A 19814-nucleotide genomic window follows, 5' to 3' on the forward strand; every position below is an offset into this window, starting at 1 on the left:
CCCAGCTACTTGGGAGGCTGAGGCAAGAGAATCACTTGAACCCAAGAGGTGGAGGTTGTAGTGAGCCAGGATCAAGCCACTGCACTCCAGCCTAAGTGACAGAGTGAGACCCCATCTCAAAATAAATGAATTTAAAAATAAAAGAAAATAGCAGTTGGCTGGGCTGAAGGTAGCGAGTTATCTCAGCTGATTTCTCACAGTCAGTTACAGATGGAATTCCTTCCTCTGCTCTTTCTCCAGCTCTCACTGCTGCACTTGACTTGTCTTGAAAAAGACATGCATATATCAATTGAAACAATATTTAAAAATCAAGGGGAAAGGGCCAGGCATGGTGGCTCATGCCTGTAATCTCAGCACTTTGGGAGACCAAGGTGGACAGATCACGAGGTCAGGCGATCAAGACCATCCTGGCCAACATGGTGAAATCCCGTCTCTACTAAAAATACAAAAGTTAGCTGGGCATGGTGTCATGCCCCTGTAATCTCAGCTACTTGGGAGGTTGAGGCAGGGGAATTGCTTGAACCTGGGAGGCGGAGGTTGCAGTGAGCCAAGATCACGCCACTACACTCTAGCCTGGAGACAGAGCAAGACTCTGTCTCAAAAAAAAAAAAAAAAAAAAAAAATTAAGGGAAAGTCTTCATGAGACACACACATAGGGCCCGAATGAAGAGGCTGAGTCTCGGGTGGTTGGGGGCTCAGGAGCTGAAATTCCATGTTACACAAATGGCTCAGCCTCCCCAAGCCTCCCTCGCAGCTCCCGGAATATGCTGCCACTTCTCTCTCTGTTTCCGCCTGCCCGTGAGCTGCTGGGGGCAAGGGGACTTCCAAAGGGGCCGGGTGAGTGCTGGGCTTGGCAGAGAGGAAGAGGGACATCGGTTTTTACCTTACACCTGTCTGTGAGAAGACACCACTTTGATCATTCAAGAAAATTAGTTAATAAAGTTCATCTGAAATCTGACCTTGACTAAGGGTCACCAATAGCAATGGTGTCTTTCAGGAGGGGAGGAGGGAAGGTTATCAGGATCGTGAGCATGGGAAGTCAAAATAATAAAACACACTAGGGGTAGTGGGGAGGCAGAAAGACTCCTAAGTCTAGATGAATAGAGGCAGAGAAGGAACGGGACTAGGGCTTCTTCTTTTTTCTTTTTTTAGACAGAGTTTTGCTCTTGTCACCCAAGCTGGAGTGCAATGGCGTGATCTCAGTTCACTGCAGCCTCTGCCTCCTGGGTTCAAGTGATTCTCCTGCCTCAGCCTCCCGAGTAGCTGGGATTACAAGCACGTGCCACCACACCCGACTAATTTTTTTGTATTTTTAGTAGAGACAGGGTTTCACCATGTTGGCCAGGCTGGTCTCGAACTCCTGACCTCAGGTGATCCACACCCCCTCGTCCTCCCAAACTGCTGGGATTACAGGCGTGAGCCACTGTGCCTGGCCTAGGACTGGGGCTTTTAAATGGTCATGCATGTGAAATGAAAAGGCCCATCTGGGATTAATGAAGGAAGTTCTACAGTAAAACCACGACATAATTAAATCTGGGGTCATGCCGTCCTTAGGTATGCATGGAAGGCTGAGCTGGGCATGTCTGAAGCCCAGGCCTGCCCATAGAAGTTCTTATTTGAAAGGTAAACCCCTAATGTGGTCAAGTCTTCCCCAGACCAAAAATCCCATGCTGGTAACAGGCAGGTTCCTCCTCAGCAGCAGCGGTAAACAAGAGAACCCTCCTCTCCTCTCAGTACTGGACTAACTCCAAATGTAGCTGAACTCACAATAATATAAGATAAAACAGTGGATCCCTGATGGAGTGGGTGTCGTGAACGTGCAGCTGGCTGGGGCGGTGCCCCTGCGGCTTCCCTGGCTCTTGCCATCGAAGCATAGAGCCGGGCTGGAGGAAGCCTCACCGTTTGGAGGTAAATCTGCCCACTGCTGTTAGCTGGGCCCCCGCGGCATTGCTCACAGTTTCCTGCTATGTTTCAAGGCCGGGCTGGGATGGCCAGTGCCCTGAGGCGTGGAGCGAGAACAGAGCAGGAACAGCAGTGATCCGGTCCCTGCTTTTCTGCTGTCGGCCAATGGCTCAGTTGTCAGAGAGCTGCGCGCCAGGGTTGGGGGAGGCAGGCTCCATCTGGTCCCCACAGGGGTGACTCTCCTCATAGTGTCCCAGGCATGGGACAGACAGCCACAGGCACTTGTGCAGTCATCTGTGTGTGAGCAATGGGGTCAGCCCTGAGCTAGAGGGGGCATCAGAGGGAGGATGTACCTGGCTGTCAACATTTGCTCCAGGGACTTGAAAGGTTATCGGGAGTGGAACAGGTAGGAAGTGGAAGGGGCTGTGGGCAGGTAGGTGGTCGCTGCGCTGCTGCCAGGGGTCCTGCCAGGAAGGGCCTTGCAGGTGGCCGTGTAGGACAGGACTGGGATGTCCCCAAGGGGCCTGCCCTGGGAATCCTGTCCCATCTTGTTGGGGTTTAGGTGGGACAGACTGTGCCAAGGTCCCTGGAATGGCCTTGGCTATGTTTGTGTCCTTCTAAGAAACAGGGCCGCCGCGCTTGGGGCTTCTCCTCCCACAGATGGGAACTCACACCCTGTCTCTCCCCCCAGGTCTCGGAGGAGGCTTCGGCTACGTGGTTGGTGGAATCCACTGGGATAAGACCGGCTTTGGGAGGGCCCTGGGGGGGCAGCTCCGTGTCATTTACCTCTTCACTGCGGTCACCCTGAGTGTCACGACTGTCCTGACCCTGGTCAGCATTCCCGAGAGGCCGCTGCGACCGCTGGGTGAGAAGCGGGCAGCTATGAAGAGCCCCAGCCTCCCGCTGCCCCCTTCCCCACCTGTCCTGCCAGAGGAAGGCCCCAGCGACACCCTCCCGGTGCACGAGGCCACCAACTTCTCCAGCCCCATCTCCCCCACCAGCCCCCTCACGCCCAAGTACGGCAGCTTCATCAGCAGGGACAGCTCCCTGACAGGCATCAGCGAGTTCGCCTCATCCTTCGGCACAGCCAACATTGACAGCGTCCTCATTGACTGCTTCACGGGTGGCCATGACAGCTACCTGGCCATCTCTGGCAGCGTCCCCAGGCCGCCCATCAGCGTCAGCTTCCCCCGAGTCCCCGACGGCTTCTACCGCCAGGACCGTGGACTTCTGGAGGGCAGAGAGTGTGCCCTGACCTCTGGCTCCGACGGGGACATTCTGAGGGTGGGCTCCTTGGACACTTCCAAGCCGAGGTCATCAGGGATTCTGAAGAGACCCCAGACCTTAGCCATCCCGGACGCAGCCGGAGGAGGGGGTCCCGAAACTAGCAGGAGAAGAAACGTGACCTTCAGTCAGCAGGTAACAGCAAATGTCGGGGGAGGGGCAAGGATCAAGGGCAGCATACGGGGGTCCCCCTGGTCAGGTACATGACGAAGAGGAAGAGTCCATCCAGGAAGAAGTTCCCAGCCATCATGGGGGTGTTGCCAAGTGCTTTGGCCTAAAGAACAAAGCCTTAGAGGCCAGGAGTGGTGACTCACACCCGTAGTCCCAGCACTTGAGGAGGCTGAGGTGGGAGGAGCGATTGAGCTCAGGACTTTGAAACTAGCCTGGGCAACATGGTGAAACCCTGTCTCTACTAAAAATACAAAAATTAGCTGGGCGTGGTGGTGCATGTGAGTGGTCCCAACCACTCTGGAGGCTGAGGCAGGAGGATGGCTTGAGCCCAGGAGGTTGAAGCTATAGGAAGCCATGATTGTACCACTTCAGTCCAGCCTGGGTGACAGAGCAAGACCCTGTCTCCAAAAAAAAAGACGAGTCTCAGAGACATTACGTCTTCACTTGCACATCAGTGAACAAGTTCTGGGCCTGAGACCACAATGAGTGAGTGAGTTCAGGGCATCTGTTAGGTATCAGCTGGTTTAACACCCTGGCTGGGAGTGACAGTGACTTTTTTTTTTTTTTGAGATGGAGTTTTGCTCTTGTTGCCCTGGCTGGAGTGCAATGGCGTGATCTTGGCTCACCATGACCTCCGCCTCCCAGGTTCAAGCAATTCTCCTGCCTCAGCCTCCCGAGTAGCTGGGATTACAGGCACGCGCCACTGGGCCAGCTAATTTTGTATTTTTAATAGAGATGGTGTTTCTCCATGTTGGTCAGGCTTGTCACGAACTCCTGACCTGAGGTGATCTGCCCGTCTTGGCCTTCCAAAGTGCTGGGATTACAGGCGTGAGCTACCGTGCCCAGCCTTACAATTGTTTTAAACACTTACATTTGCCCAAAGGTAATTCAGGCTGGGCCTGTCCTGCTGGTGAGTTTCTTGCAGGCATTGCGTGTACCCCACCTGTTTCTAGTATTTTTCCCTGGATGTCCAGGCTCTGGCCCATTTTAGCCATGGGACTCCCGTGCCAATAAATCCAAGTCTTCATTGACGGTGGAAACAAGATGTGAAACCTGCAGATGTGTCTGGGATCATCCTTCCTGGTGCCTGACATTCGTTAACTCCCAGAGGCTGTGAGAACAGGAATTTCCAGAGCAGTGCCATCTTCTGTGAAGGCCAAGAACCTTCCGGAAAGCTGTTTCAGTTGTGTTTTCTATATGTCAGATGCGCTGTAAGGCCACCAACTGATCTGTGGGGTTTCACGAGATTTTAGAATCCCTGATCTTTTTTTTTTTTTTTTTTTTGAGACAGAGTGTTGCTCTGTTACCCAGGCTGGAGTACAGTGGCACCATCTCGGCTCACTGCAACCTCTGAGTCCCGGGTTCAAGCGATTCTCCTGCCTCAGCCTCCCAAGTAGCTGGACAGGCACCTGCCACCATGCCTGGCTAATTTTATATTTTTATTAGAGACGGGGTTTCACCATGTTGGCCAGGCAGGTCTTGAACTCCTGATCTCAGGCGATCTACCGCCTTGGCCTCCCAGTGTTGGGATTACAGGCGTGAGCCACCATGCCCGGCTGTTTTGTTTTTTTAAAAATGTTTTGCCTTGTTTTAGTTTTTACTTTTTTTAAAATATAGAAATGTGCTCTTACCATGTTGCCCAGGCTGGTCTTGAGCTCCTGGGCTCAAGCGATCCACCTGCCTCGGCCTCCCAAAGTGCTAGAATTACAGGTGTGAGCCACTGCGCCTGGCCTTGTTTGGTTTTGTTTTGAGACAGGGTCTCACTCTGTCACCCAGGCTGGAGTGCGGGGTGCAATCACGGCTCACTCCAGCCTCAGTCTCTAAGGCCCAAGTGATCCTCCCATCTCAGCTTCCTGAGTAGTTCAGACTACAGGTGTGTGCTACCACACCCAGCTAATTTTTTACTTTTTGTAGAGATGAGGTCTCACTATGTGGCCCAAGTTGGTCTTGACCTCCTGGGCTCAAACGATCCTCCCACCTCGGCCTCCCAAAGTGCTGGGATTCCAGACATGAGTCACCGCGCTCAGCCCCAGTCCGTTTTCTCCTTGGAGTGAGCAGGATGGCGCCTTCTGTTTGCTTTTCTCTGGTGTGTGTGGCCAGGGTGTCTTCATGCCTGCGTGCCATCTCAGCGTAAGGAGGGATGCTGCCCGGTGTGTGCAGGCCTTATAGGGACATCCATTGAGGCTCCTGGTGGCACCAAGGACAGCGAGCTCCTGTCTGGGAAGGGCTTGAGGAACTGAGAATCACTGGAGAGCCAGGAAAGCCTGTCATCTTCAAGGAAAGAGATGTTCTAATTGCTTGGGTTGAAGGCACTGTCACCCTCACTGTGGATGATGTCGGGGTCATTGATCTGGCCTTCATAAACACTGGGTCATCCCAGACTGTTTCAAAAAGTTCAGACTGACTTTAGATCCCGTTCTTTAGGTGTGGTTGAAAATCTCCCCTTCATCCCCCTTTTCCGTTTCCTTTCTCCAGAGAATGTAATTTATGCATCAGTTCTTTGAGGAAAGTAAAAATCATGAGCTAAATATAAACACGTCCGCGCTCAGCGGACAGAGAGGCATAGCTGCAACGCTGTTCCTCCGGCAGGCGTGGGTGATGCGCCCTGCTGGCGTGGGTGTCCTGGGAGCCGGCACGGCGTCCTCTCAGCTTTCTTTCCCAGCGGGAGTATCCAGGGCCGACCGCACCACAGACTCCCCAGTGGAGCCAGCGCCTCTTTGCTCTCCAACATCTAAATTCAAAAACGTTTAGTTTCCCAAGGTGGGAGCATCACTCGAGGCCAGGAGTTTGAGACCAGCCTAGGCAACACAGTGAGACCTCACCTCTATAAAAACTTTTTAAAAATTAGCCAGGTGTGGTGGTGCATGCCTGTAGTTCCGGCTACTAGGGAGGCTGAGGTGGAAGGATCACTTGAACCCAGGAGATCGAGACTGCAGTAAATAAACCATGACCACCCCACTGCACTCCAGCCCAGGTGACAGAGCGAGACTCTGTCTCTAAAAAAATGACAAAAGGCCAGGCGCGGTGGCTCACACCTGTAATCCCAGCACTTTGGGAGGCCGAGGTAGGCAGATCACGAGGTCAAGAGATCAAGACCATCCTGGCCAACATGGTGAAACCCCGTCTCTACTAAAAATAAAAAAAATTAGCTGGATGTGATGGTGCATGGCTGTAATCCCAGCTACTCAGGAGACTGAGACAGGAGAATCGCTTGAACCCAGGAGGTAGAGGTTGCAGTGAGCAGAGATGGTGCCATTGCATTTAGCCTGGTGACAAAGTGAGACTCCATCTCAAAAAAAAGAAAGAAAAAAAGGAAAAACAGTTGACAAGTTCTCCTGTCCCCTGACTGGAGTCTGTACCCCAAACCCAACCAGGGCTACTTGGAATGAAACCTTCTCCTTCTAGGAGGAGCTTGCAGACCCAGTGCAGATGTCTGTGCAATGCTGCTCTTGAGCCCCAGAAAGAAATCTCAGCCCCCTCGCTCTAAGCCCCCTCGCTCTAAGCCCCCTCGCTCTAAGCCCCCTCGCTCTAAGTCCCCTGGCTCTCAGCCCCCTCGCTCTCAGCCCCCTTGCTCTAAGCCCCCTCACTCTAAGGCCCCGGCTCCAGTTTCCATCCTGTTGACCATGGGGTTTGTCATGTGCTCTGTGAGCCCCTGTCAAGAGCTGAGGCATTTGTGGGGACAGGGCTGCCCTGTCTTCTTGGTGAGGGAGTTGGGGAGCATGGAGGGGTAATCCGTGCAGAGAGAATTTTGAACGCATGTTCCTGGTGGCCACCTTGAAATAAGTCTTTCCCAGCCTTTTCTTATGGAAAAGAAAGGACTTCCCAAGTGTCTGGATCTGAACTGACCCCCTCCCCAGCTCTTTTTTTTGAGATGGAGTCTCACTCTGTCACCCAGGCTGGAGTGCAGTGGCGCAATCTTGGTCCACTGCCACCTCCACTTCCTGGGTTCAAGCAGTTCTCCTGTCTCAGTCTCCTGTGTAGCTGGGATTACAGGTGCCCACCACCATGACTGGCTAATTTTTGTATTTTTTTAGTAGAGATGGGGTTTCACTATGTTGGCCAAGCTGGTTCTGAACTCCTGACCTCAGGTGATCCACCTACCTCAGCCTCTCAGAGGGCTGGGATTACAGACATGAGCCACCACATCTGCCTGACCCATGTTTTTTAAAATTTCAAATGTATTTTGTGTAAGGTCTGTTCTCGCTGAGTGTAAGATGAAGAAACTGAGGCCAGCATGAAAAAATCCAATGCAGAGGGTTTTATTCAGGCTTCTGGGTGAGGTTCTGTGGTCTGACAGGAAGGGCTGGAGAAGGCGCATGGACTCCTCTTAGATGCGGGGTTTTATAGGGAGTGGAGGCATTTGATTGGTTGTGCCCAAGGTGAGTGAGACAAAATGGCGGGGAGTGGGGCCTGGATGGAACAAAATGGCAGGGAGTGGGGCCCAGATAGGGCAAAATAGTAGGCAGGAAAACAAAATGGCAGGCAGGGAGTGGGGCCCAGATAGGACAAAATGGTAGGCAGAAAGACAAAATGGCAGACAGGGAGTGGGGCCTGGATTGGACAAAATGGTATCAGGTAGGTCCTGGCGGGGCTTTTTTTTCCCTGAGCTCCCGGGGGGGGTGTGTCCGAGCTCCTGGCAAGGGGCAGGGCGTGTGTCTGAGCTCCCCGTGAGGGAGGGGGTGTGTCCGAGCTCCCCACAAGGGAGGGGGGTGTGTCCGAGCTCTCCACAAGGGAGGGAGGGAGGTGTGTGCGTGAGCTCCCGCAAGGGAAGGAGGTGCGTCTGACCTCCCCGCGAGGGGGGGGCGTCCGGGCTCCCGGTGAGGGAAGGAGGTGTGTCCAAGCTCCCGGCGAGGGGAGGGGGTGTTTCCGAGCTCCCCGCGAGGGAAGGGGGTGTGTCCGAGCTCCCCGCGGGGGAGGGGGGTGCGTCCGAGGTCTCGGCGATGCAACCAGCCTTACATTCCGACCTTTTGATGATAGATAGAGGGCGCCGCTCTTTCTGACTACTTCCTGCTGAATAGGGGCAAAGTAAGGGGGACAGGTTAGTCGGCTGGCACCTCGACTGAGAGTCAGACACGTCCAACTTCTCACATACGAGCTTGTAGCACTGTATTGGGTTCTAGTGGTGGGGCCTTGTTTCCAGGAATCCTGCAAGTAGAATTGCCAGGCATAGTAGGGGCTGGCTTTAGAGGGAGATATTAGAAGAAATGTTAGGAGGAGAATTCGAAAGATCAGGAGTTGATGTGCAGGGGCCACGGGTGAGGCGAAGGTGAGTGGGGCCCAGGGATTCGGATTTCCACTGGTCATTTTGTGGTGCCGCTTTAAGGCGGGACACATGATACCACGGGGTGTGACCCAGGAGCTTGGCAGCCGTGGGGGTGGTCAGGATAATGATGTGGGGTCCTGACCACCTGGGCTGCAGAGATCCTGGCTGGAGCTCCCGGAGAACACTGTCAACTGGCTGTAGGTGTGCTGCTGGGTGCGAGTCTCCAAGCCCTGGAACGATGGGGAGAGCACGATCTGCATGCTCCCTGAGTAAGTGGCGAAGAGGGATAGATAGAGAAGGTATGAGGCTAGGGGAGGTGGTTGCACCAGGAAATTATGAGAGACCAGGAAGGGTCGGCTGTACAGCAACTCAAAGGGACTAAGGCCTGTTGGTTCCCATGGGGTGGCTTGGATCCGGGCTAGAGCAAGAGGTAGGAGAGTAGGCCAAGAAAGTTTTACTTCAATGGTCAGTTTGGCCAAATGGTCTTTGAGAATGCCGTGGGCCTGTTCAACCTTACCCGATGAGTGAGGGTGGTAGGGGATGTGTAGTTTCCAGGAGATGTTGAGAGACTTGATGACCAGCTGGACTACCTGGGCTATGAATGCTGGACCGTTGTCCGACTGGATGGTGGCAGGTAGGCCGAAGCGGGGGATGATCTCTTGAATAAGAATGGAGGCTACCATGTTTGCTGTTTCACGAGAGGTAGGGAAGGCTTCAATCCAACCTGAAAAGGTATCTACAAAGGTTAGGAGGTAACGAAGTCTTTTGTGAGTGGGCATATGGGTGAAATCAATTTGCCAATCCTGAGCAGGGAGGTTGCCACGCATTTGGTGGGTGGGAAACTGTAGCCTCAAGCTTCCCTGAGATGAGACCTTAGAGCAAGTAACACATGTTTTGTGTACCTGTTCAATTGTCTGTTGCAAACCTGGTGAATTAAAGAGGGGTTGCACAAAGCGGTGTAACGCCTTGGGCCCTATATGTAAGGATTGGTGGATTTTGGCAATAATTTTAGAAGCCTGTTCCCCTGGGAGGGTGATCTTATTGTTTAGGAAGATCCAGCCCTGGTCAGACTCGGTTCCTCCTCTTAACATAAGGTCCTGTCTTTCTGATGGTGTGTACACTGGCGACGTGGCTGTGGTAAGGAACAGGACCGGAGTGGGAGCTGGCCTGGTACTGGTTAGAGCCTTTGCTACTGCATCTGCCCTTGCATTGCCCCGAGAAATGGCATCCTGCTGGGCCCAGTGCCCTCGGCAGTGGATGGCAGCAAAAGAGCTTGCAAGAGGTTAGTGATTTGGGTGGCATTGACTATGGGGGTCCCCTTTATGGTAAGGAATCCTTGCTCTTTCCAGAGGGTAGAGTGACAATGGGTAATAAGGAAAGCATACTTGGAGTCTGTATAGATATTTGCCCGTTTCCCTTTTGCTAGTGTGAGAGCTCGGGTTAAGGCAATGAGCTCTGCCTTTTGGGATGTTGTCCCATCAGGGAGTTGGCGTGCCTCGAGGGTGGCTGAATCTGTAACTACAGCATAGGCTGCTTTTCGCCGTCCCTCAGCCGTTATTACTGAACTCCCATCTACATACAAGGTAAGGTCTAGGCTGGAGAGTGGAAGGCTAGACAGACCCTCTCGTGGTTTAGCAAATGCCTCTATTAGTTCAGGACAGGAATGAATTGGGGAAGGGGAGTGGGATGGAAGGGGAAGTAAAGTAGCCGGGTTGAGTGGAGAAGAGGGATGAAGACTGACTGAAGGATTTTCAAAGAAGAGTAGATGAAACTCTTGTAACCGGGAAGGTCCTAGGTGTGCGAGAGACTTATGAGAGAGAAGGTCAGTGAGCCGATGGGGAGAAAATACCAAGATGGGTTGGCCTAAGGTAAGTTTTAGGGATTCCTTAGTGAGTTCTGTTGCCACCCCCAAGGCCCACAGGCAAGGCTGCCATCCCCTGACCGTGGGGTCAAGTTGCTTTGATAAATAGGCTACTGGATGATACACAGGGCCTAGGGGCTGGGTTAAGACTCCAACCGCAATTCCCTGTTTTTCATCAGTGAACAAATGGAAGGAGCGGTCGAGATCAGGTAATTGGAGTGGAGGTGCCATGGACAGGGCAGTTTGTAGGGTTTTAAAAGCCTGTTTTACTACCCCAGGGTGGGAGAGGGGTCCCGTGGGTGTGTCTTTAGCCGCCACATACAGAGGTTTAGCCAGGGAGGCAAAATTAGGTATCCAATGGCGGAAAAATCCTACAAACCCTAAAAAGGAGAGAATTTGGTCTGCTGTCTCTGGAGGCTGTAGTGAAAGGAGTGCCTTTTTACGGTCTGTTGTCAGGCTCCTAGTTTTAGGGGTGAGGCGAATGCCTAAATAAACTATTGAGGTGACTGACAACTGTGCCTTGGATGAGGATACTCGGTATCCTTTGGATCCCAAAAAGTTAAGAAGAGTGGCAGTATGCTATTGAGACAGGGAGAGGGAGGGACTACAGAGTAAAAGGTCGTCCACATATTGGAGGAGGAGACTGGGTTGGAGAGGGCAGGAGCTGAGATCAGCTGCTAAGGCCTGCCCAAAAATGAGGACCGTCTCTAAATCCTTGGGGCAAAACTGTCCAGGTAAGCTGTTGTGCCAAATTGGTGTCCGGATCAGTCCAGGTGAAGGCAAAGAGAAAGTATGACTCAGGGTGTAGAGGGATGGTAAAGAAGGCACTCTTGAGGTCCAGAACTGTGAAGTGGGAGGTATTGGAGGGAATGCTAGATAACAAGGTATTTGGGTTGGGGACTACCAGGTGCAGGGGTACTACTGCCTCGTTGATAAGGCGTAGGTCCTGAACCAAGTGATAGTCGCCATACAGCTTTTGGACTGGTAATATAGGAGTGTTACAAGGGGAACTGGTAGGAATAAGGAGTCCCTGGGCTAGGAGTCAAGCGATGATAGGCTTCAGGCCCTGACGGTGGGTCTTTGAAATAGGAAACTGAGGACGTGAGAGAAAGCGAGTAGAATTTTTGCAACTACATCCAGAGAAATAGGGATTTGGGATGTAGGGTTAGGATAGGGTGTAGCCTCCGTTAGGAGAGACAGTAGGAGTTGTGTATGTGAGGGGTTTGAATTTGAGTATGTGAGATTAGTGAGTTGGAGAGTGGCCCCCACAGTCTGGAGAATATCTCTTCCTAGCAAGGAAACTGGGCATGAGGGTACGATTAAAAAGGAGTGAGAGAAGGGGTGTCTCTTGAGGAGACAGGTTAGGGGAGGGGTTTGGTTGGGATAGAAAAGCCTTCCATTAACTCCCATGACCAAGACTTGGGAAGGTATGCTAGGCCCTGAGTAGGAATGTAATACAGAATAGGTAGCCCCCGTGTCCACTAAGGAGGAAATGCACTTACCCGCTACCTGCAGTGTTACCCTGGGCTCGGCAAGGGTGATGGGAGTCCTCGAGTCTGGGCTGCATCAGTCATCCAGAAGGCCAAGAAATTCAGGTGAAGGGACTGCCTCCTGCAGACCGGCCTGCTCCCCACATAGAGGTGCGGGGAGTGAGCCTTTGGTCCAGGACAGGCAATCAACCTTCCAGTGTCCAGTTCATTTACAATTTGGGCAAGGTCCAGGGGGTGGTCGAGGACAGGGGCACTCCCAGGCCCAATGTCCTTCTTGACCACATCTATAACAGGACCCAGGCGGGGCCCTTAAAATATTTCGGAAGGGTTTCGATGGACCTCCCTCACCAGATGTTCGGTAGGCTGCCGGCCCCAGGGCTCCTACAAGAGCTCAGGTTTGGAGGCCTAACTTCTGCCTTAAGTGAGCCTGTCGGGTGGCCTCAGCCTTATCCTCTCAGCTGTTAAAAACTTTAAATGCCATGTTTACCAGGTCTCGCATGGGAGTCTGGGGGCCCTCCTCAGCTTTTTTAAGTTTCCTCCTTATATCAGTCACTGACTGAGAGATAAAGTGGGTGGCTAGGAGCACCTGGGCAGTGGAGACAGGACTAGGGCTGTCTGCCACATGGGTAAATTAGAGGGCATAATAAAGCCAACATCACATATGCAATGATGATAATAAGGAGGAAAACAAAGAGAGACCAGGCAAGGACTGTCTGCCACATGGCAAAATTAGAGGTTATGATAAAGACAGACAAGACTCATGGACAAAGGGTGGGTGCCCAGATGGGAGACCAGTCTGATGCCTTCCCGGCCACGTCCCCATGGAACCATGGGTGGAGGCCCACACAAGCTCCGTAGCTGTTAGGCCATGGGACTACACATAAACTCACTCACTCACTCACATCAGAGTTAGTAAAGGAGAGAAGAATAGAGTTAAAGGTAGAAAGTGGCCTCCACCTTAAGGGTGTGGTATGGCCACCATCTTAAGGCTGTGGTATAGCTGCCATTTTAGAAGAGAGGTAGAGAGACAAGAGAGAGAAAGAGAGAAAAACAGAAAGAGAGAGAAAGAGAAACCGAAAAAGAAAAACAGATGAGAAGGAAACTGTATTTTCAGTTTCCTTCTAACGGGAGCCTTTATGCCAAATAGACCAGTTCAAATTAAAAAATTTGGTGTAAGCCGGAGGGTTTGACTCTGCCGTGAGTCAGGGCTGCTTAAAAGGGGCTTATGAATACCCACACCTCGGTTGCTGGTGAGGGTTCAGGAAAGTGGGGATGTCTCCCTCAAATTCCTGACCCTAAAAAACCCCTCACAGGGAGAGAACAAGAGTGTAGGGACGTCTCCTCTTACACTCAGGTCCTAAACTGGAGTCATGGACTCATGGGGAAGGAAGCTGGAGTCACAGACTCGTGGCGGGAGGCCTCCCAGGGTCACGGACCCATGGGGAAGGAAAGGAGGGAAGCCGGAGTCACGGACTTGCGGCAGGAGGCCTGCCAGGGTCACGGACCCATGGGGAAGGAAGCCGGGGGTCACGGACCCGGTGGCGGTGGGAATCCCTGACGCTGCGCAGCGGTTTTCGGACAGGAACTCCCTGAAAGCAGCAGGTGGGGTAGTGGGTAACAGAAGTCTTACCTTGTGGTGAAACGGCAGCTTCCCGGTCCGGCACTGTGTGGAGGAGTCAGTTATCCCCAGGAGGTGTCTTACAACCCCTCCCGGGTTTCGGCACCATCTGTAAGGTCTGTTCTCACCGAGTGTAAGATGAAGAAACTGAGGCTAGCATGAAAAAATCCAATGCAAAGGGTTTTATTCAGGCTCCCGGGTGAGGTTCTGTGGTCTGACAGGAGGGGCCGGAGAAGTCGCACGGACTCCTCTTAGATGTGGGGTTTTATAGGGAGTGGAGACGTTTGATTGGTTGTGCCCAAGGTGAGTGGGACAAAATGGTGGGGAGTGGGGCCCAGATGGAACAAAATGGCAGGGAGTGGGGCCCAGATAGGACAAAATGGTAGGCAGGAAAACAAAATGGCAGGCAGGGAGTGGGGCCCAGATAGGACAAAATGGTAGGCAGAAAGACAAAATGGCAGGCAGGGAGTGGGGCCCAGATAGGACAAAATGGTAGGCAGAAAGACAAAATGGCAGGCAGGGAGTGGGGCCCAGATAGGACAAAAAGGTGTCAGGTAGGTCCTGGCGGGGCTTTTTTTCCTCTGGGCTCCCGGGGTGGGGGTGTGTGTGTCCGAGCTCCTGGCAACGGAAGGAGATGTGTCCGAGCTCCCCGCGAGGGGAGGGAGTGTGTCCGAGCTCCCTTCGGGTGAGGGGGATGTGTCCGAGGTCTCGGCAACGCAACCAGCCTTACATTTTGCATTTTGCAAAGTCTTATCTCACTCCCTGTGGCATAGATCTTGCGTCCTGTGGCCAAACTGTGGGCACGCCCGAAATGAAATTCTAGTCTTAGCTACTGGGGCCTCAAAACGATGCCCTGAGGTGTCCCTCTGAGGCTAGTCTCAGTGGGGGCTCCTGCTGTCTGATAAGAAGACAGACCCAGCCTCCGCACGGGTGTTTCCGAGAGCGCCTGCCCTCTGAGCGCCACAGTGTCCATGCTGTGTGATGGGGTGCAGCGCTCTGAGGAGGGATTTGTGGGCTCTTCCCAGGTCGCCAACATCCTGCTCAACGGCGTGAAGTATGAGAGCGAGCTGATGGGCTCCAGCGAGCGTGCCGAGCAGCCTCTGTCCGTGGGTCGCCTCTGCGCCACCATCTGCAACATGCCCAAGGCGCTGCGCACCCTCTGCGTCAACCACTTCCTGGGTAAGTTCTCGACCAGGCCTCCCTGTGCATCCAGGTCCTCCTTAGGGCTCTCGCCCCATGGGCCTCCTAGGAAGCTTTCCGTTCTACCAGCCTCCCACGACAGCACCAAGGCCAGGCCTGGGGTGTGGTGGCTGCCCTGGGGGGATTCTCTTTGGGTGCCTGCCCTGGACAGTTCTAAGCTAAACCTGGTGTCACCATTGAGAGTCACAGAGCTCATTCTGGGCCCAACACCTGGGGCTCCCCAGAGACAAGATTCTCACTACCAGAAGCTCTTTGGACAACACAGTGAAATGATGGACCCACACATTCCCACCTCCCCACTTTCCCACATTCCCACCTTCCCAACTCCCCACTTTCCCACATTCCCACCTTCCCACATTCCCACCTTCTCACCTTCCCACCTTCCCACATTCCCACCTTCCCAACTTCCCACATTCCAACCTTCACACATTCCCACCTTCCCACTTTCACACATTCCCACCTTCCCACATTCTCACCTTCACACATTCCCACCTTCCCACCTTCCCACCTTCCCACGTTCCCACCTTCCCACGTTCCCACCTTCCCACGTTCCCACATTCCCACATTGCCACCTTCCCACGTTCCCACCTTCCCAAGTTCCCACCTTTCCACTTTCTCACATTCGCACCTTTCCACCTTCCCACCTTCCCACTTTCTCACCTTCCCACGTTCTCACCTTCCCACATTCCCACTTTCCCACCTTCCCACCTTCCCAACTTCCCACATTCCCACCTTCCCACAATCCCACCTTCACACATTCCCACCTTCCCACCTTCACACATTCCCACATTCCGACCTTCCCACATTCCCACCTTCCCAACTTCTCACATTCCCACATTCCCACATTCCTACCTTCGCACATTCCCACATTCCTACCTTCCCACATTCCCACCTTCCCACCTTCTCACCTTCCCATCTTCTCACCTTCCCACCTTCCCACCTTCCCACATTCCCACTTTCCAAACTTCCCACCTTCCCACATTCCCACCTTCACACATACCCACCTTCACACATTCCCACATTCCCACCTTCCCACATTCCCACCTTCCCACATTCCCACCTTCCCACATTCCCACCTTCCCACCTTCTCACCTTCCCATCTTCTCACCTTCCCACCTTCCCACATTCCCACTTTCCCAACTTCCCACCTTCCCACATTCCCACCTTCCCACATTCCCACCTTGCCACATTCCCACCTTCCCACATTCCCACCTTCCCACATTCCCACCTTCCCACCTTCCCACTTTCCCATCTTCTCACCTTCACACATTCCCACCTTCACACATTCCCACATTCCCACCTTCCCACATTCCCACCTTCACACATACCCACCTTGACACATTCCCACATTCCCACCTTCCCACCTTCCCACCTTCCCATCTTCTCACCTTCCCACCTTCCCATCTTCCCACCTTCCCACTTTCCCAACTTCCCACCTTCCCACATTCCCACCTTCACACATACCCACCTTCACACATTCCCACATTCCCACATTCCCACATTCCCACCTTCCCACCTTCCCACCTTCCCACCTTCCCACTTTCCCATCTTCTCACCTTCACACATTCCCACCTTCACACATTCCCACATTCCCACATTCCCACCTTCCCACATTCCCCCCTTCACACATTCCCACCTTCACACATTCCCACATTTCCACCTTCCCACATTCCCACCTTAACACCTTCCCACATTCCGACCTTCACACATTTCCACCTTCACACATTCCCACATTCCCACCTTCCCACTTTCCCAACTTCCCACCTTCCCACTTTCCCACCTTCACACATTCCCACATTCCCAACTTCACACATTCCTACCTTCACTCATTCCCACATTCCCACATTCGAAACTTCCCATGTTCCCAACTTGCCACTTTCCCACCTTCCCACGTTCCCACCTTCCCAACTTCCCACCTTCCCACATTCCCACCTTCACACATTCCCACCTTCACACATTCCGACCTTCACACATTCCCACCTTCCCACCTTTCCACCTTCCACATTCCCACATTCCCACCTGCCCACAATCCCACCTTCACACATTCCCACCTTCCCACATTCCCACGTTCCCACGTTCCAATGTTCCCACCTTCCCACCTCACATTCCCACATTCCTACATTCTCACCTTCCCACATTCCCACCTTCACACATTCCCACCTTCTCACCTTCCCACATTCCCACATTCCCACCTTCACACCTTCCCATCTTCTCACCTTCCCACATTCCCACCTTCCAACTTCCCACCTTCCCATCTTCCCACCTTCCTACGTTCACACATTCCCACCTTCACACATTCCCACATTCCCACCTTCCCACCATCCCACATTGCCACCTTCCCAAATTCCCACATTCCCACCTTCCCACATTCCCACCTTCACACCTTCCCACATTCCCACCTTCACAACTTCCCACATTCCCACCTTCACAAATTCCCACCTTCCCACATTCCCATTTCCCACATTCCCACCTTCCCACGTTCCCACATTCCCAACTTCCCACGTTCCCAACTTCCCACGTTCCCACATTCCCACGTTCCCACGTTCCCACCTTCCCACCTTCCCACCTTGCCACCTTCCCACCTTCCCACCTTCTCACCTTCCCACCTTCTCACCTTCCCACGTTCCCACCTTCCCACGTTCCCACCTTCCCACTTTCCCACCTTCCCACATTCTCACCTTCCCAAAATCCCACCTTCACACATTCCCACCTTCCCACATTCCCACCTTTCCACATTGCCACCTTCCTACATTCCCACCTCCCACATTCCCACATTCCCACCTTCTCACATTCCCACATTCCAACATTCCCACTTTCACACATTCCCACCTTCCCACATTCCCATGTTCTGACCTTCCCACATTCCCACCTTCCAACCTTCTCACCTTCCCACCTTCCCACCTTCCCGCCTTCACACATTCCCACCTTCACATCTTACCACATTCCCATCTTCTCACCTTCCCACATTCCCACCTTCTCACATTCCCACCTCACACCTTCACACATTCCCACCTTCAAACATTCCCACATTCCCACCTTCCCACGTTCCAAACTTCCCACGTTCCCTACTTCCCACGTTCCCACCTTCCCATGTTCCCACCTTCCCAACTTCCCACCTTCCCACATTCCCACCTTCCCACATTCCCACCTTCACACCTTCCCACCTTCACACATTCCCACCTTCCAACCTTCCCACTTTCCCATCTTCCCACGTTCCCACCTTCCCACTTGCCCACCTTCCCACCTTCCCAAATTCCCACATTACCACCTTCCCACATTCCCAACTTCCCACATTCCACCCTTCCCACATTCCCACCTTCCCAACTTCCCACATTCCCACCTTCCACCTTCCCACCTTCCCACCTTCCCAGCTTCTCACCTTCCCACATTCCTACCTTCACACATTCCCAGCTTCCCACCTTCCCACATACCCACCTTCCCACATTCCCAGCTTCCCACCTTCCCACATTCCCACCTTCCCACCTTCCCACCTTCCCACGTTCCGACTGTCCCACGTTCCCAACTTCCCATGTTCCCACCTTCTGAAGTTCCCACCTTCCCACGCTTCCACCTTCCCACCTTTCCACCTTCCCAACTTTCCACCTTCCCACCTTCCCACCTTCCCACATTCCCACCTTTCCACCTTCCCACCTTCCCACCTTCCCACGTGCCCACCTCCTCACCTTCCCAACATCTCACCTTCTGACATTCCCACCTTCCCACATTCCCACCTTCCCACCTTTACACATTCACACATTCCAACCTTCACACATTCCCACCTTCCCACCTTTACACCTTTCCACATTTGCACCTACCCACCTTCCCACATTCCCACATTCCCACCTTCCCACCTTTACACATTCACACATTCCGACCTTCACACATTCCCACCTTCCCACCTTTACACCTTTCCACATTCCCACCTTCTCACCTTCCCACATTCCCAACTTCCCACATTCCCACCTTCCCACAATCCCACTTTCACACATTCCCTCCTTCCCACCTTCCTAACTTCACATGTTCCTACGTTCCCACATTCCCAACTTCTCACGTTCCCACATTCCCACATTCCCACCTTCCCACATTCCCACTTTCCCACCTTCCCACATTCCCACCTTCCCACATTCCCACCTTCCCACATTCCCACTTTCCCACCTTCCCACATTCCCACATTCCCACATTCCCACTTTCCCACCTTCCCACTTTCCCACCTTCCCACCTTCTGACCTTGCCACCTTCCCACCTTCCCACCTTCACATATTCCTACCTTCCTACCTTCCCACCTTCGCACCTTCCCACCTTCTCACATTCCCACCTTCCCACATTCCCACATTCCCACCTTCCCACATTACCATCTTCCCACATTCACACCTTCACACATTCCCAACTTCACATATTCCCACCTTCCCACCTTCACACGTTCCCGCCTTCCCACCTTCCCACATTCCCACATTCCGACCTTCACATATTCCGACTTTCCCAACTTTCCACCTTCCGACATTCCCACCTTCCCACCTTCTGACCTTCCCACATTCCCACCTTCCCACATTCTGACCTTAACACATTCCGACTTTCCCAACTTTCCACCTTTCAACATTCCCACCTTCCCACCTTCTCACATTTCCTCCTTCCCACCTTTCCACCTTCCCACCTTCTCACCTTCCCAGCTTCCCACCTTCACACCTTCCCACCTTCACACATTCCCACCTTCACACCTTCTCACCTTCACACCTTCTCACCTTCCCACATTCCCACTTTCCCACTTTCCCACCTTCCCACCTTCCCACGTTCCCACCTTCCCACCTTCTCACCTTCCCACCTTCATGCATTCCCACCTTCATGCATTCCCACATTCCCACCTTCCCACAATCCCACCTTCCCACCTTCACACATTCCCACCTTCCCACATTGCCACCTTCCCGCCTTCCCACCTTCCCACCTTCACACCTTCTCACCTTCCCACATTCCCACCTTCCGACATTCCCACCTTCACATGTTCCCAACTTCACACGTTCCCACCTTCCC

The 19814-nt window shown here is 53.2% G+C and overlaps 1 protein-coding gene across 1 annotated transcript in view; it reads left to right on the top strand.

Moving 5' to 3' along the window:
• SLC45A1 (solute carrier family 45 member 1) overlaps nucleotides 1–19814 on the top strand; it is a 42508-nt gene that overhangs the window by 11637 nt on the left and 11057 nt on the right. Inside the window, exons 5-6 of the mRNA XM_064363203.1 lie at nucleotides 2594–3321; nucleotides 14615–14768. Coding sequence (XP_064219273.1) covers nucleotides 2594–3321; nucleotides 14615–14768 — 882 coding nt within the window. The remainder of the gene's footprint in view (nucleotides 1–2593; nucleotides 3322–14614; nucleotides 14769–19814) is intronic.

This window comes from Aotus nancymaae, unplaced genomic scaffold (genome assembly GCF_030222135.1).
Source record: "Aotus nancymaae isolate 86718 unplaced genomic scaffold, 86718_ANA_hifiasm-v0.15.2.pri h1tg000053l, whole genome shotgun sequence".
Classification (NCBI taxonomy): Eukaryota; Metazoa; Chordata; class Mammalia; order Primates; family Aotidae; genus Aotus; species Aotus nancymaae.